General features: G+C 47.7%; 1 protein-coding gene across 1 annotated transcript in view; it reads right to left on the reverse strand.

Annotated features, from left to right (window-relative positions):
* SLC47A1 (solute carrier family 47 member 1) overlaps window positions 1-16,616 on the reverse strand; it is a 42,705-nt gene extending 26,089 nt beyond the window's left edge. The window contains exons 1-4 of the mRNA XM_032214841.1: window positions 16,327-16,616; window positions 5,725-5,826; window positions 2,889-2,957; window positions 1,903-2,051 (exon numbers count right to left, since the gene is read on the reverse strand). Of these exons, the coding sequence (XP_032070732.1) occupies window positions 1,903-2,051; window positions 2,889-2,957; window positions 5,725-5,826; window positions 16,327-16,455 (449 nt within the window). The 5' untranslated portion in view covers window positions 16,456-16,616. The remainder of the gene's footprint in view (window positions 1-1,902; window positions 2,052-2,888; window positions 2,958-5,724; window positions 5,827-16,326) is intronic.
* Between the last annotated feature and the right edge of the window lie 656 nt (window positions 16,617-17,272).

Genomic DNA, 17,272 nt, shown 5'->3' on the forward strand with positions numbered 1-17,272 from the left:
AAAGAGGCGAAAAACAAGAAGGGGAAGCAAAAAAAGACGGTCATGCAGAAGTTACACAAGAGCAAGGTGTGTTTTTGGAACACAACCCAGCCTTCCCTGCTTTTTAAAAAAGCAAACATTGTACCCTGGCATGAAATAGGAGAATCTGTGACGTTAAACCATTTTTCTTTTTTGCACCCCACCCAAAGGGAGGAAATTAAAGAGTTGATTTAATTGGGTTTATTTGATCGGGACGGGTTTCTTGAAAGGGACACCTGCGATGGGTGTCTTTTATGTGAGGGTGGATTAAAAGTAGTGTATCATAAACCCGCTTACGGGTGGTCCTCAGCTTACGTCCACAACGGAGCTCAAAACTTCTGTCGCTGAGACCTTTATTAAGTGAGTGTTGCCACCTTTCTTGCCGCCGTGGTTAAGTGAATCACTGCAGTTGTCAAGCGAGTCTGAATCTGGCTCCCCTATTGACTCGGCTGATCAGAAGATCGCAAAAGGGGATCGCGTGACCCCGGAACAACGGCGACCGTCATAAATATGAGCCAGTGGGCGTCTGGATTTCAATCTCGTGACCATGGGGATGTTGCAACGGTCGTAAGCGTGGAAAACGGTCATAAGTCACTTTTTTCCACTAATGTTCTAACATGGAACGGACCTTAAGTGAATGGTCATAAATCAAGGACCCTCGGTAATCCACCATCCCTTGAAATACTCCGTTTTTTTTTCTGGAAAAGCTGTATTTCCTGAGTTATTCTTTTATTTTTGGGGTCCTCAAAAACAGATGCTCCCTTAGCTTTTTTGACCTCCTTCCCTCACGGGTGACCACAGTATGTTAGGTGCTATAACCTGGTTTGCTAGCCACTGCAATACTTGAGGCAGCCAAAGGGAACTGAAGCACAAGTAGTCCTCGACTTACGACCACAATTGAGACCAGATGGTTGTTAAGTGAGTCACACCCGATTTTACGGTTTACATAGTAAAACGTGGTGAGGCAGGACTCCTCAAAAGGCCTTCTGTGTGACTGCGTTACCGAGCCTCTGAAGTGTAGCCACGTAAACCATGGGACAAGCAGACTTCAGAAATGGATCGTAGCAGTGGTGGGTTTCAATTTTTTTTACAACCTATTCTGTGGGCACAGCCTGGTTTGTGGGCGTGGCTCGGCGGTCATGTGACGTAAACCATGGGACAAGCAGACCGTCGTAACTTCAGAAATGGGTCGTAGAGTGGTGGGTTTCAAAATTTCTTACTACCTATTCTGTGGACGTGGCCTGTTTTGTGGGCATGGCTGGGCGGTCATGTGACCGGGTGGGCGTGGCCAACTTTTAAAATGTGGTGAAACTCACTTAACTGTTCCTTCCTCGGCTATTTGAAGAAGCCCCGCACTTCCTTCTCTTAGACAGCCGCCTCGTTTGCAATGTGATGGGGAGAAATCAGCGGAGGGACCGTACCAGTACGGGGCCTCGGGCTGCCCTGGTACGCAAAAAGATGCCCGATTTCCGCTACCGGTCCTTGCGTACCGTACTGTACCGGCCAAAACCCAACTCTAGGTCATAGCATCCTTTTTTTCCAGCTCAGTCGTAACTTGGAAGAGTCACTAAGCTACCTGTTATAAGTCAAGGACTACTTATAAAAAGGGGTTTTACAGTTGAAGATCCGGCTATGGATTTGCACTGTTCTGCAAACCGAGAGGCACCCGGTTTTTTTTTTTTTTTGACGTTTTTCTCTATCTGTTTTTGCGAAGTTAGAGACAGATTCAAAACGCCAGGGACTAGCAACATGACTCCCAACGGCAAACAGAGGAGTTCCTGTACACACTGCAGCCAGAAAGGATTATTGTTCAGGAATGTGTGTGTGTCTGCACAAGGCCGGGCGTGTGCTCGGACACCATCGCCCGTTCAAGCGTGGCCCAACCTGGAGACGTCCGGATCCTGTCGGAAAAGCAGCAAGATCCTCTCGGTGTTCAGGAAAAGGGCCCAGCAGGGGAAGCAGAAAAGGAGGAGGATCAGGATGCCCCGTTGAAGGATGGTGCCCACTCTCTTCACGTTCTTACTCCCGTAAGTCTGGTTAAAAAAGAGAGGCAATAAAAAAATATAATATAATAAAATAAAATGAATAAAAATAAAATGAAATGAATAAAATAAAAAATAAAATGAATAAAATAAAAAATAAAATAAAAAAATAAAAAGAATAAAATAAATTATAAATTAAAATATAAAATAAAATATAAAATAAGAATAAAATAAAAAATAATAAAATAATAAAGTAATAAAATGAAATAAAATGAATAAAAATAAAATATAAAACAAACATAAAATGAATAAAAATAAAATAAGATATTAAATAAACAATAAAAATAATAAAGTAATAAAGTAAAAAATAAAATAAAATAAAATGAATAAAATAAAATAAAATAAAATATAAAATAAAATAAAATTTAAGAATGAAATCAAAGAATAAAATAAAAAATAAAATAAAATAATAAAATAAAAATATAATATAATATAATATAAAAATAAATAAAATAAAATAAAATAAAAAGAATAAAATAAAATAATAAAGTAAAAAATAAAATCAAAGAATAAAATAAAAAATATTTTTTGAAATAAAATATAAAATAAAATAAAAAGAATAAAATAAAATATCTGTCCCTTCCCTCAGGGCAGCTGGTAATCCTCAAGTTACGACCATGATGGAGCCCAAAATTTACATTGCTAAGTGAAACATTTGTGAGTTTTGCCCCATTTTACCAATTCGAGGATCACATGCTTAAATTTATACAAATTCCCTTAGGCGATAGGAGAGAGGCAAAACCATAATCATGTGAGGATCAGAAGAGACCTTTTATAGCCATGGTCCTTAATCAAATCATTGTGGTTGTTAAGTGTAACGTACGGTACCTGGGACATGAGGGTGTCGCATACCGATGCCAAGCCGGTACCCACCGAAATGCCAACCACGTTGACGACCTTTAAAGAAGGGAATGGGAAAAAAGGAAACGTCAGCAAGAGATCCTAGATAGCCATTTGTCTGAAAAGGTATAGGGTTTCCTGCTTTGCCAGGGGTTGGACTAGAAGACCTCCAAGGTCCCTTCCAACTCTGCTATTGTAATCAAGGTCAGCCATCAATGAACGGAGGATTGCAGAATTCTGGGTCGATCTGCCAAAGCATGCGGGGAGTGGAAATCCACCCATCTTCAAGCATGTTATCTGGAGAATTCTGGGAGTGGAAGTCCTCCCCTCTTAAAGCATGTCAGCTGGGGGATACTGGGAGTGGAAGTCCTCCCCTCTTAAAGCATGCTGCCTAAGGAATTCTGGGAGTGGAAGTCCACCCCTCTTAAAGCCTGCTGGCTGGGGAATTCTGGGAGTGCAAGTCCTCCCCTCTTAAAGCATGCTACCTGGGGAATTCTGGGAGTGGAAGTCCACCCATCTTAAAGCATGTTGGCTGGGGAATTCTGGGAGTGGAAATCCACCCCTCTTAAAGCATTGCTGCCTGGGGAATTCTGGGAGTGGAAGTCCACCCATCTTAAAGCATGTCAGCTGGGGGATACTGGGAGTGGAAGTCCACCCATCTTAAAGCATGTTATCTGGAGAATTCTGGGAGTGGAAGTCCTCCCCTCTTAAAGCATTGCTGCCTGGAGAATTCTGGGAGTGGAAATCCACCCCTCTTAAAGCATTGCTGCCTGGGGAATTCTGGGAGTGGAAGTCCACCCCTCTTAAAGCATGTCAGCTGGGGAATTCTGGGAGTGGAAGTCCTCCCCTCTTAAAGCATTGCTGCCTGGGGAATTCTGGGAGTGGAAGTCCACCCATCTTAAAGCATGTTATCTGGAGAATTCTGGGAGTGGAAGTCCTCCCCTCTTAAAGCATTGCTGCCTGGAGAATTCTGGGAGTGGAAATCCACCCCTCTTAAAGCATTGCTGCCTGGGGAATTCTGGGAGTGGAAGTCCACCCATCTTAAAGCATGTCAGCTGGGGAATTCTGGGAGTGGAAGTCCACCCATCTTAAAGCATGTTATCTGGAGAATTCTGGGAGTGGAAGTCCTCCCCTCTTAAAGCATGGTGGCTGGGGAATTCTGGGAGTGGAAGTCCTCCCCACTTAAAGCATGTCAGCTGGGGGATACTGGGAGTGGAAGTCCTCCCCTCTTAAAGCATGGTGGCTGGGGAATTCTGGGAGTGGAAGTCCTCCCCACTTAAAGCATGTCAGCTGGGGGATACTGGGAATGGAAGTCCTCCCCTCTTAAAGCATGCTGCCTAAGGAATTCTGGGAGTGGAAGTCCACCCCTCTTAAAGCCTGCTGGCTGGGGAATTCTGGGAGTGGAAGTCCACCCCTCTTAAAGCATGCTACCTGGGGAATTCTGGGAGTGGAAATCCACCCCTCTTAAAGCATTGCTGCCTGGGGAATTCTGGGAGTGGAAGTCCTCCCCACTTAAAGCATGCTACCTGGGGAATTCTGGGAGTGGAAGTCCTCCCCTCTTAAAGCATGCTGCCTAAGGAATTCTGGGAGTGGAAGTCCTCCCCACTTAAAGCATGTCAGCTGGGGGATACTGGGAGTGGAAGTCCTCCCCTCTTAAAGCATGCTGCCTAAGGAATTCTGGGAGTGGAAGTCCACCCCTCTTAAAGCCTGCTGGCTGGGGAATTCTGGGAGTGGAAATCCACCCCTCTTAAAGCATTGCTGCCTGGGGAATTCTGGGAGTGGAAGTCCACCCATCTTAAAGCATGTTGGCTGGGGAATTCTGGGAGTGGAAGTCCACCCCTCTTAAAGCATTGCTGCCTGGGAAATTCTGGGAGTGGAAGTCCACCCATCTTAAAGCATGTTGGCTGGGGAATTCTGGGAGTGGACGTCCACCCCTCTTAAAGCTTTGCTTTGCTTTGTTTTGCCTTTATTTGTATGCCGCCCTTTTCCCTGGGGGGACTCAGGGCGGCTCACAATTCAAAAGAGGGAGGGGGAGAAGACAAACAATAGACAATACAGCATGTTAAAAAGAAAACACAACAATCGCACAATTCGAGTGGGGCTACAATCTTAACCCCAGGCCAGCCGGGACAGCCAGATCTTTAAAGTGGCGCGGAAGGCCTGGAGGGTGGTGAGGGTCCGAATCTCCACGGGGAGTTCGTTCCAAAGGGACGGAGCAGCCACCGAGAAGGCCCTCCTCCGGGTAGTTGCCAGTTTGCACTGGCTAGAAGATGGGATTCGGAGGAGGCCTAATCGATGCGATCGAATCGGTCTAGTGGAGGTAATTGGCAGTAGGCAGTCTCTCAAGTACCCAGGCCCACTACCATGAAGGGCTTTATAGGTGATAAGTAGCACCTTGAAGCACACCCAGAGATCAACAGGTAGCCAGTGCAGCTCGCGGAGGATAGGTGTTACGTGGGTGAACCGAGGTGCACCCACAATCGCTCGCGCGGCAGCATTCTGGACTAGCTGGAGTCGCCGAATGCTCTTCAAGGGCAGCCCCATGTAGAGCATGTTGGCTGGGGAATTCTGGGAGTGGAAGTCCACCCCTCTTAAAGCATTCTGGCTGGGAATTGAAGTCCACCTATCATAAAGTAGCCAAGGTAGGGAAACAGTGCTCCAACATATTCTCCAATGTCTTGTGGCATCCATGCCCCTATCCAGCCCTCGACAGGTCTTCACACCTCTGTGCCCCAGTACATCTTTACCTTCTCTGGATCTACTGAGTGGGGGGGCGTGTTAGAAAATCTCCTTTCCCATTTCTGCCAGGTGCGGATGTACCTACCGAGACTGCAAGGGTGACGGCGTCCAATTCCACCTTGCCCAGATGGCCGCAGAAGATGGAGCTGACCACGCTGATCAAGAAGCCCAGCAGTTGTGCCGTGAACTGGTTAGGAAATTGCAAAATTAAAGGATTGTTCCAGGAGCAGACAAACACCCGCAGGATCTGAAATCTGAAAGTCATTTCAATATTTGCTTCTCAAAGTCATTCTCTTAAATGGGCAAGCTTTTAGGAATGGCTAGAGAAAGGAAGCTAGAAAAGAAAGAAGGGAGAAGATTTAGAATCCAGGCGATGCACTGTTAAATGGAAAAGGGAGGGGAAGAAGGGGGAAACAGAAAAGAAAATAATAAATATATAAGTATATATTCAAGTGCTGATGGGGGAAACATAGTTAGGATAGATTAATGAAGGTAAGGGAACAAGAAAAGATACTAAACTATATTTCGGTTTGCCGAAATACCATCCCAAGGAAAGTGAGATTTGAAAGAGACACCTATAATAATAGAAAAAGAAAGGGAGAAAGGAAGAGAGGAGATGAGAGGAGGGGGAGGGAAGGAAGGAAGAGGCAAGGAGAGGAGGATGGAAGGGAGAGAAAGAGGAGGAGAGAGGGTAGGAAGGGAAAGAGGAAGAGTAGGAGTAAGGGAGAGGTAAGGGAAGAAGGAAGGGGAAGGAGAGGAGGAAGGAAGGAAGTAGAGAAGGGAGGGAGAGAAGAAGGAAAGGGAAAGGAGAGGAGGATGGAAGGGAGAGAAAGAGGAGGAGAGAGGGTAGGAAGGGGGAGAGGAAGAGTAGGAGTAAGAGAAAGGGAAGGGAAGAAGGAAGGGGAAGGAGAGGAGGAAGGAAGTAGAGAAGGGAGAGAGGGTGAAAAGAAAGGGAAAGGAGAGGAGGATGGAAGGGAGAGGAAGAGAAGGAGAGAGGGTAGGAAAAGGAAGAGTAGAAGGCACGCTCCCCCCAACGGAAGCTTTTAACTCCGGGATGGGTGTGAGCTCAGACCTTGCTTAATGTCAGGCCTGCCTCCTTCAGTATCCAAGAAAGAAAAACCTCAACTCCATTTGACTATAAAGGTACTTTTACTAGATAGGAATTGATAGCAGTGAAAAGGAAAGCAAGATCTGAGCCAAAAAGGCGCAAACAAGTACATATTAAATGATTACCCAGCCCTCTCCCTCCCGTTACCCCAGCCCAGTGTCCAATCTGCAACTCCCTAAGATGTCATGTAGGGTGCATCTCCAAAAGGCCTCATCAGGTTGGTATGCGAGACGGTTGGCCTTGACCTAGTCCAAACATCAGCCACCAGCATGTGCAGAAGATGGTGAGAGCAAAACTCAACTCCTCCAGTGCCATACAAGTCCCTTCCCCAATACCATGCCCCCACCCTCCCCGTTTCCATGGCAGCCGATAGCAAGCAAGCAAAGCAGAGGCCGACATTGTCATTCTGAGTTCCCAGTAATCTTCCATTTTCAGTTCTGCTCCTTTACTTTCTGGTTTCAAGTGTTGTGTTGTGAAATGGGTCTTCAGCCAGGTGCTAGCTTGCAGTGAAGTTCAGTGAAAAGTGTCCAGATAGTTGTGGAAATCCCGCGCGTGGTGGTGGTGGCGGTGGTGGAATTCAAGCATTTTCCAGGTTTGAATATGATATATAAGCAAACATATAAGCAGATAGAGGGATGGATGAATGGACAGATGGATAGATGGATAAAGAGATAGACAGATAGATGCATATGTAGACAGACAGACAGACAGACAGACAGACAAATAAATGGATGGATGGATCGATGGATGGAGTGAGTGAGTGAGTGAGTGAGTGAGTGAGTGAGTGAGTGAGTGAGTGGGTGGGTGGATAGTGTTGTGACCCGCCAGCAGAGCTGGCAGCAGATTCGGACAGTGAGGAGGTTGGGGAAGAACCTGGGACAGTCCTGGAGTCTAGGGAAGGCTCTGATGAGGGCTCTGTGTCGGAGGCAGAGAGAGGGCCAGAGCCGTCTGACAGTTATCAGCTGCCTTCAGAGTCAGACATCAGTGAGGCAGAAGAACAGCTGGAGCCTGTTCCCAGTGTACGCATGCACCAAATTGCCAGACGAAGGGAACAGCTAAAGAACAGGGTTCACTTCATTGGTTGGTGACTCTCCAAGGCTCCTTGCCAAGTTCTGCAGAGATCGGCCTGGCAGCTCTCCAAGCCAGAGAAAGTCTGTGACTATAAATCCTCCCTTGAAAGACTTTGCTGGATGTGAAGGGGCAGAATTCACAGTCAATTAATAAAAGGGGTTTTTGTGGGGACCAGGAGTTGGCTTCATGCTCTTGGTAAGCCTAGGTCAGAACAGATGGATGGGTGGGTGGATGTGTAGCAACAGACGGATGGATGGACAGGTAGATGAAAGGGTGGGTAGGTAGGTAGATATATGGATGGGTGGATGGACGGATGGGTGGATGGGTGGGTGAGTGGATGGATGAGGAATATGTAGACAGAGAGACAAATAGACGGATGGGTAAAAAGGTGTATTATAGGTAGGTAGATATATGGATGAATGTGTAGATGGATGGATAGATGGAGGGAGAGAGAGAGACGGATGAAGGGGTGGATGGACGAATGGGTGGGTAGGTAGATAGATACATGGATGAATGGATTCAGGGATAGATGGACGGATGGACGGACAGGTAGCTATATTGTAGGTAGGCAGATGGATGGAGGGATATGTAGATGGATGGATAGGTGGAGGGAGGGATGGAGGGATGAAGGGTGGATGGAGAGATAGATGAACGGAGGGGTGGGAGGGAGAGTAGGTACATGGGTGGATGGATGGATGCATGGATTCGTAGACGGACAGACAGACAGATAGATGGATAGGTAGGTAGACCAATGGATGGACATGTAGATGGATGGACAGGTGGATACTTGGACAAACGGAAGGAGGGATGAAGGGATGGAGGATGGATGGATGGATGGACAGATAGATAGATAGATAGATAGATAGATAGATAGATAGATAGATATAGATAGATGATAGATAGATAGATAGATAAATAGATAGATGATAGATGATAGATAGATATAGATAGATGATAGATAGATAGATAGATAGATAGATAGATAGATAGAGATAGATGATAGATAGATAGATAGATAGATAGATAGATGATAGATAGAGATAGATAGATAGATAGATAGATAGATAGATAGATAGAAAGATAGATAGATAGATAAATAGATAGATGATAGATAGATAGATAGAGATAGATAGATAGAGATAGATGATAGATAGATAGATAAATAGATACATGATAGATGATAGATAGATAGATAGATATGATAGATAGATAAATAGATAGATGATAGATGATAGATAGATAGATAGATAGATAGATAGATAGACAGACAGACAGACAGACAGACAGACAGACAGACAGACAGACAGACAGACAGACACATGGGTAGGTAGATACATGGGTGGATGGATGGATAGAGGAATAGATAGATGATAGATGTTGCAAAATATGTTTGCTTCTGCCTATCGTCCTGGCTGTGAAATGCTCCACCCTCACATGCCCTACCTAAGAGTCAACTCCTGCCAATCAAAGCGAGCGTTCCACACACACCGGGAACGCTCTCTCTCCCCTTGCGGTCTGCAATCCTCCCGAGTCAGACAAACAGGCCTTGTGTCTTTTGGTCCCACAGTGTTTGATCTGGCTCTCGGAACCTGGGAATGGAAGCTTTAGCTTGGCGCGTTTTGTGCTGAAGGGAGAGTCCAAGGGAAGCGACACCCACCTGGACCAAGCCGGTTTATGCAATCTCCACCCAGCGCATTTATCCGAGCATTTATCCGATCTAGGTGCTGACCTTTGTCCCTGCTAAAGGGGGCGAAACGGGGGGGGGGGGAGTTAGGAAAAGGATTTTGTTTCTCGCGGAGCAAAGGGCAGGAAGTTAGGAAGCGCTGTTGTATTCTGCACAGCACCCGAAGGCAGGACAAGAAGCAACGGATGGAAATTAATCAAGGAGAGAAGCAACAGGGGAACTAAGGAGAAATTTCCCAACAGTAAGAAACATTAACCAGTGGAACGGCCTGCCACCAGAAGTTGTGGGTGCTTCATCGCTGGCCGTTTTAAAGAAGAGAATAGACAGCCACTTATCTGGAATGGTCTATATTTGTCGCTGCACACCCATAATGCGATACCCGCGCACTCCCTGTGTCTGTGTGTGAGTGATCCCCCTGCACTCCCCTTGCCCCCATGCACGCACCTGTACCTCTTGCATGCACCCCGTGCATGCGCCTGTGACACCCTATGTGCTTCCGTCTCGGTACATGTGGATGGGTCTCTACATGCGCCCCGCCCCACACGCATACACGGCAGAGGCTGAAAACCAGCTGACCGATGGGAGGCGTATGTGCATCTGAGCTGGGACAACAGCCCGCATGCCTGCAGAGAGGGCTTTGCGTGCCACCTGTGGCATGCGTGCCATGGGTTCGCCTTCACCGCCCTAGACCAGGGGTCGGCAAACTTAAACACTCAAAGAGACACTTGGACCCGTTTCCCACAGAAAAGAAAACACCGGGAGCCACAAGGGTCCTAACCGGAAGCCCCCTGTTCAATTCTGGAGCAGCTGACTGGAAGTTCAGTTCCCCCACCATAGAGTCTCCTCCTAGCGCGGCGTCCTTTTTCCTCTATCGGTCATAACCGAGAGCCCTATCAATTGTGGAGACAACTGGAAAACCCTCCCCTTGCCATAGAGTTTTTTCCTGGCGCACTCTGCTTCTCCCCCCCCCCACTGAAAGCTCCTCTCAAAATTGTGGCGCTGACTGGTGACGGAGCCACAGCAGAGGGAGGAAAGAGCCACATGCGGCTCCGGAGCCGCAGTTTGCTAACCATTCCAGACAAGTCTCTTCTTAAAAACCGCCCTTGATGAAGCGCCCGCAACTTCTGAAGGCAACTTCAGTTCCATTGGTGGATTGGCAGTAAAAGTGCCTTTTCTCAAACGGAGTCGTTCTTTCCTAGGGAGTAAGCTGGGGCTTACGGTACCTGCAGCAGGGACGGGAGGGGCCTTAGAGGTCTTCTAGTCTAACTAAGGCAAACCCAGAGCAACCTTCCCCAAACTCAGATGCTCCAACTTCTTCTGAAGCCATACCTTCTCTTTCAAACCCAACCCGGAATTCCCCCCCCCCCCCCCTCAGCCTCCTGGAGCAATATCTGGAAAATATCAAAGCCGGACATTATCAGATGATGGTCTCCTGATCAGGAGCCAGATGTCTCTCATGCGGCAAGGAACAAAGGCCAGCTCAGTTGGCAAGAGGGCATCTCCCCTTCTCCTTAACACCCAGAAATGACACAAACCCTCCAGCCGCCGGCAAAAAAAACCGGGAATGCCAGTTGCACGCACGTAAACCAAAGGATTAAATTCGGGGTGGGTGGGATGCGACCCGTTGAGTGATGACGCAAGGATGAACCGCTTGGCATTTCCGGCTTCAGGTCAGAGGAAAAGCTTGCCGTAAATTCCAGGGAATTCCCCCCAAAAAGATTCTCGTTGGAAAACTCCACCCAAATGGTGAATGGATTTATAAACAGAGGTGCATCAGGAAGTTTGTTTGTGGCAAGGAATAGTATCCGACGGAGCTGCAAGAATGCCAATCAACAGCAATTCTCAAGTCTTGGCCATTTTAAAATGGGTGGATTTCAACCCCCAGAATCTCCCCCAGCAGAATGTTTTAAGGCAGATGGTGTTCTGGGAACAGAAGTCCATTCTGGGAGTGGAAGTCCACCCCTCTTAAAGCCTGCTGGCTGGGGGATTCTGGGAATGGAAATCCTCCCCTCTTAAAGCAATCTGGCTGGGGAATTCTGGGAGTGGAAGTCCTCCCCTTTTAAAGCTTGCTGCATGGGGAATTCTGGGAGTGGAAGTCCATCCCTCTTAAAGCCTTCTGGCTGGGGGATTCTGGGAGTGGAAGTCCTCCCCTCTTAAAGCATTGCTGGCTGGGGAATTCTGGGAGTGGAAGTCCATCCCTCTTAAAGCATGCTGGCTGAGGAATTCTGGGTCAAGCTGTTCTCCAAGGCACCTGAAGGCCAGACATGGAATAATGGATGGAAACTGATCAAGGAGAGATTCAACCTGGAAATAAGGAGGGATTTTCTGATAGGGAGAACAATCAACCCATGGAACAGAAGTTGCCTTCGGAAGTTGTGGGAGCTTCATCACTGGAAGCTTTCAAGGAGAGACTGGAGTGCCATTGGTCAGAAATGGTGTAGGGTCTCCTGCTTTGGGGAGTGGAGTGGGGGTTGGACTAGATGACCTACAAGGTCCCTTCCAACTTTGTTAATCTAATCTTCTATTTACGGCTGGCCAATGTTTGTCTTGCAATTCTTCCCAAAAGAGGCCTCTGAGCTGAAGAAAAAGAATGAAGAATGGACGGATGGAGGAATAAGAAACAAGGGAGCCATAAAAAAGAGACTTTGGTCGTTCTTTTTGCTCAATCAAGGTTACCGTTATCAGCTCAAGGTGGGCAGAGCCCAGAAGCCAGGTGAGTCAAAAGGACAAAATCCAAGAAAAAGCCTGTGAAACTTCTATTGTGCCAGAAAAATAGGAAGATAGCCAAAAATCAGGAACCTCCCAGCCCCTTTTCCCACTCACGACAGATACTCTCGACTTAAAACCATTCATTTAGTGACCATTCGAAGTTACGATGGCATTGTAAAAAGGGACTTTTTCCACACTTACGACCGTTCGGACGCTTGACAGCTGGTTCCTATTTATGACGATCGCAGTGTCCCGGGGGTCACCTGACAAGCAAAGTCCAAGGTGGAAGCCAGATTCGCAGCCCTTGTTAGTAACTGCAGTGGTTCACTTAACAACGGTGGCAAGGAAGGTTGTAAAATGGGGGCAAAACTCACTTAGCACACCCGCCTCGCTTCGCAAGGAAAATCTGGGGCTCAATTGTGGCCGTAAGTCAAGGACTGTCTGTGATCTGCTGAACTCCAGCTTCTTTACGTTCTTCTTTCTAGTGTTGGGTAAGGCGTGGTAGACTGCCTTGAGACATAGAGGCTCTATTCAGCCATCCGGGCAAAGCCCCGTCCCTAATCTCTTGTCCATTCCCCTCTGCAGCCCCGGGCGGAAGGACCGTTCAATCATCCAACTTATAGAATTTGTAAGGTTATAGAATTATAGAACTGGAGGGGACCTCAGAGGTCCTCTAGCCCAACCCACCCTGCCCAAATCAGGATTCCTTATACCAGGGATGGCGAACCTTTTCGGCACCGAGGGGCCAAACCAGAACGCACGTCCATGTGAGCGTTGCTGGAGCACCGGAAACCCGAAGACCAGCTGGCTGGCATACTCATGCCTCATGGGCGTTTTCAGACTGTTTTGTGAGCCATTTTCCGGCTGTTTTGGGAGGGATTCAGGCTGTTTGTGGGCTGTTTTCTGGCTGTATTTGGGGGGGGGGGGGGCTGTATTCTGAGCCATTTTCAGGCCGGTTTTTTAGGCTGTTTTCAGGCCGTTTGTGGGCTGTTTCCCAGCTGTTTTTGGGGGCTGTTTTCTGAACCATTTTCAGGCAGGTTTTTTGGGCCTGTTTTCAGGCTGTTTTGGGCCTGTTTTCCGAGCCATTTTCAGGCCGTTTTTCAGTCTGTTTTCTGAGCCATTTTCAGGCCAGTTTTTCGGGCTGTTTTCAGGCTGTTTTTTAGGCTTTTTGGGGCTGTTTTCCGAGCCATTTTCAGGCCGGGGTTTTGTTTTTTTTCTGGCCTGTTTTCAGGCTGTTTTCTGAGCCATTTTCAGGCCAGTTTTTTGGCCTGTTTTCAGGCTGTTTTTTGGCCTGTTTTTTGAGCCATTTTCAGGCTGGTTTTTGGGCTGTTTTCAGGCTGTTTTGGGGGCTGTTTTCTGAACCATTTTCAGGCAGGTTTTTGGGCTGTTTTCAGGCTGTTTTTTGGCCTGTTTTTTGAGCCATTTTCAGGCTGGTTTTTGGGCTGTTTTCAGGCTGTTTTGGGGGCTGTTTTCTGAACCATTTTCAGGCAGGTTTTTGGGCTGTTTTCAGGCTGTTTTGGGGGCTTTTGGGGGGGCTGTTTTCCGAGCCATTTTCAGGCCAGTTTTTTTTCTGGCCTGTTTTCAGGCTGTTTTCTGAGCCATTTTCAGGCCAGTTTTTGGGGCTGTTTTCAGGCTGTTTTGGGGCTGTTTTCTGAACCATTTTCAGGCAGGTTTTTTGGCCGGTTTTCAGGCCATTTTGGGCGTGTTTTCTGGGCCATTTTCAGCCTGTTTCTGAGCCATTTTCAGGCCATTTTTCGGACTGTTTTCCGAGCCATTTGCAGGCCGTTTTTGTGGTGGTTTTCTGAGCCATTTTCAGGCCGTTTTCAGGGCTATTTTCAGGCTGTTTGTGGGCTGGTTTTGGGCTGTTTTCTGAGCCATTTTCAGGCTGTTTTTGGGGCTGTTTTTTGAGTCATTTTCAGGCAGATTTTTTGGCCGGTTTTCAGGCCATTTGGGGCCTGTTTTCCAAGCCATTTTCAGCCTGTTTCTGAGCCATTTTCAGGCCATTTTTCAGACTGTTTTCCGAGCCATTTGCAGGCTGTTTTTTTGGTGGTTTTCCGAGCCATTTTCAGGCTGTTTTCGGGGCTGTTTTCAGACTGTTTGTGGGCTTTTTTCTGAGCCATTTTCAGGCCATTTCTCAGGCTGTTTTAAGGACATTTTTTGGGCCAAAACCAACGCGAAAAACGATCCAGAAAAGAACCCGAAAAGGCCCGAAAAACGGGCTGCGTTTTGGCCTTTTTCAGGTTGTTTTCCGGCACTCCGGCACCCACGAAGACCAGCTGGCCCCTGCGCATGTGGGTGCCAGAAACCAGATGAACAGCTGGGGACTGCACACATGCCCACAGAGAGGGCTCTGTATGCCACTTCTGGCATGAGTGCCATAGGTTTTGCCATCACGCGGCCTTATACCATCCTGGCTGTCCAATCAGAAGGTTGCATCTCTCCCTTGGACAGCTTCTGGGGATGTAGGTCCCTATTTTGGGGGTCAAATCGGGTTGGGGAGGGGGTGTAAGAGAGGAGTCTTTTTCGGGAAACCAACCCACAGGTGGAGGTCTGGGGTGGTGGTGGTTAGATGTTTAAAACTCTGTTAAAGTCTGCGACATCTGAACACAGAGCTGATTTCTGTATTTGCAAAAGTCAAAAGAAATCACAGCATCTTGAATATTTTTTTTAATTTATTCATCCATCCATCCCTCCATCCCTCCATCCCTCCATCCCTCTATCTATCTATCTATCTATCTATCTATCTATCTATCTATCTATCTATCCATCTATCCATCTATCCATCTATCCATCTATCCATCTATCTATTTATTTATTTTTTATTATTTATTTATTTATTTGTTGGAGAGTGGGGCTGTTTAATTAAATTTGGCTGCTACACAGCTAGTCCTCAACTTACAACACTTCACTTAGCGACCGTTCAAAGTTACACCGGCGCTGAAAAAAAAGTGACGTATGCTCATTCTTCACACTTACGACCCTTTGATGCAACCCCGTGGTCAGGTGACTTACATTCGGATGCTTGACCACTGACTCACATTTACGACGGCGGCAGCGTCCCCGGGGGGTGGGTGGGGTCGCACGATCCCCTTTCGTGCCTTTCTGACAAGCCGAGTCAATGAGGAAGCCAGATTCATTTAACAACCGTGTGACCAGGTTAACAACGGCAGTGATTCACTTATCAACGGCGGCAATAAAATGGGGCAAAACCGCTGTCTCCCCCCCCCCCCAGCGAACAGAAATCCTGGGCTGTTGTGGTCATAAGTTGAGGACTACCTGTCCTCATAAAAAGTGGGTGCAGAGAATCACCCCTGAAATATCTGCTCCCTAACCCTAAAAAAATCCCACTTGGGGTGGAACAACATGATCCAGAGGTGATCAGTTTTGCCCCCTTCCTCAAACTTAATTTTTCTATTTATATTTTTTTTTTAAACCACTTTCTCCCCCTGCTTTTCGCACCAGCCTTCGGTGCACCCCAAATTTCTGCCTCTCCTTCCCACTCACCCCACCCCATCCTTTTTAACTCTATGTTCTGTGTTCACACAACCTTCCCAGCCAAAAGGAAAAGATCCCATCTGCAGATCCAGCCTGCCACCTCTGCTTGGAAAGGATTTAGCTTCCTGCCAGGGAAGTCACCACCCTAATTGACACTCGTGTTTCAGATAAAAGGATCCTCACATATCACTTATTGGACAGAAATGGGACAGGAAAGGGCAGGGCAGGGGCGAGTTCATTCACAAGACCTAGAGCTACAATGGGGAGAATTTAGTTCCAGCCCAGCCCAAAAATAATCCGATTTATTTGGCAGGTCATGTGAACAAAAGGAAGAAGCAAAAATAGGACGTGTTTATTTCCATCCCAGCAAATACAAACAAGCTTCATCTGCCTGGTTGTGTGAAGGAAGCAACTAAGGTTAAAATAGGGCGCGTTTATTTACGAAATAAACGTGTATAGTCCAGCGGGTCATGTGAATAAACGAACGAAGCTAAAATGGGGCAAGTTGATTCCCGTCCCAACCCCAATTGACACGTGTAGAATCCAGGGGGGTCGTGTGAACTAAGGAACTGGAGCCCGGACGGTCTTTCCCCGCCCCCACTTCCCCGATCCCTGCTTACCACGGGCCCGCCGATCTTGATCAGCTCCCGGGCTTCCTGCCAAGCGCCGACCGGCAGAAGGCGGCGGAGGCTGCGAGCGCAACGGGAAGCCGGCGGGGAAGGCGGCCGACTCGGAGCCGGCTCTTCCATCACGATCTCGGCGGGGTCCCTTGAGCCATGGGGCGCGGGAGAAGAACCCGGCCGCTCCCTCCGCCGCTCCAGCAGCCCAACGGCCGAGCCGCCCCAGACAGCGGCAGCAGCAGCAGCAGCGGAAGCGGCACCTCCGGCGGCGGACCCGGCGGCCACGTGAAGGCTGGCGGGAGGGGGGCGTGGCCGGGGGGGGAATCCCCGCCGCTATTGGGTGGGACGCGCTGTGACGTGCGCCAAGCAGGGGCTCCGGGGGGGTTGCCCCGCCCACTTCCCCAAAGGCTGGGCTTCCCCTGGGTGGGCGCTGGGCAGCAGTTGGGCGCCTGGGACACTTAGAGACACACTTACACTTGCCCTGGCCCCCTCCCTCCCCTGAACGCCCATTCGGAGGGAGGGAGGGAGAGATAAGAGATGATAGATACAGATAAGATGATAGATAGATAGATAGATAGATAGATAGATAGATAGATAGATAGATAGATAGATAGATAGATAGATAGATAGATAGATAGATAGATAGATAGTTGGAGGGAGGGAGGGAGGAGGGAGGGAGGGAGGGATAATAGATGATAGATAGATATAGATGGATGGATGGATGGATGGATGGATGGATAATAGATGATAGATACAGATAAGATGATAGATAGATAGATGGAGGGAGGGAGGGAGATGATAGATGATAGATACAGGTAAGATGATAGACAGACAGATAAAGAGAGAGAGAGATAAATAGAGGGGGAGAGAGAGAGATGATAGATACAGATGATAGACACACAGAGAGAGATGATAGATTATATACAAGTAAGATGATAGAGAGAGA

Source organism: Thamnophis elegans, chromosome 4, assembly GCF_009769535.1.
Source record: "Thamnophis elegans isolate rThaEle1 chromosome 4, rThaEle1.pri, whole genome shotgun sequence".
Taxonomy (NCBI): Eukaryota; Metazoa; Chordata; class Lepidosauria; order Squamata; family Colubridae; genus Thamnophis; species Thamnophis elegans.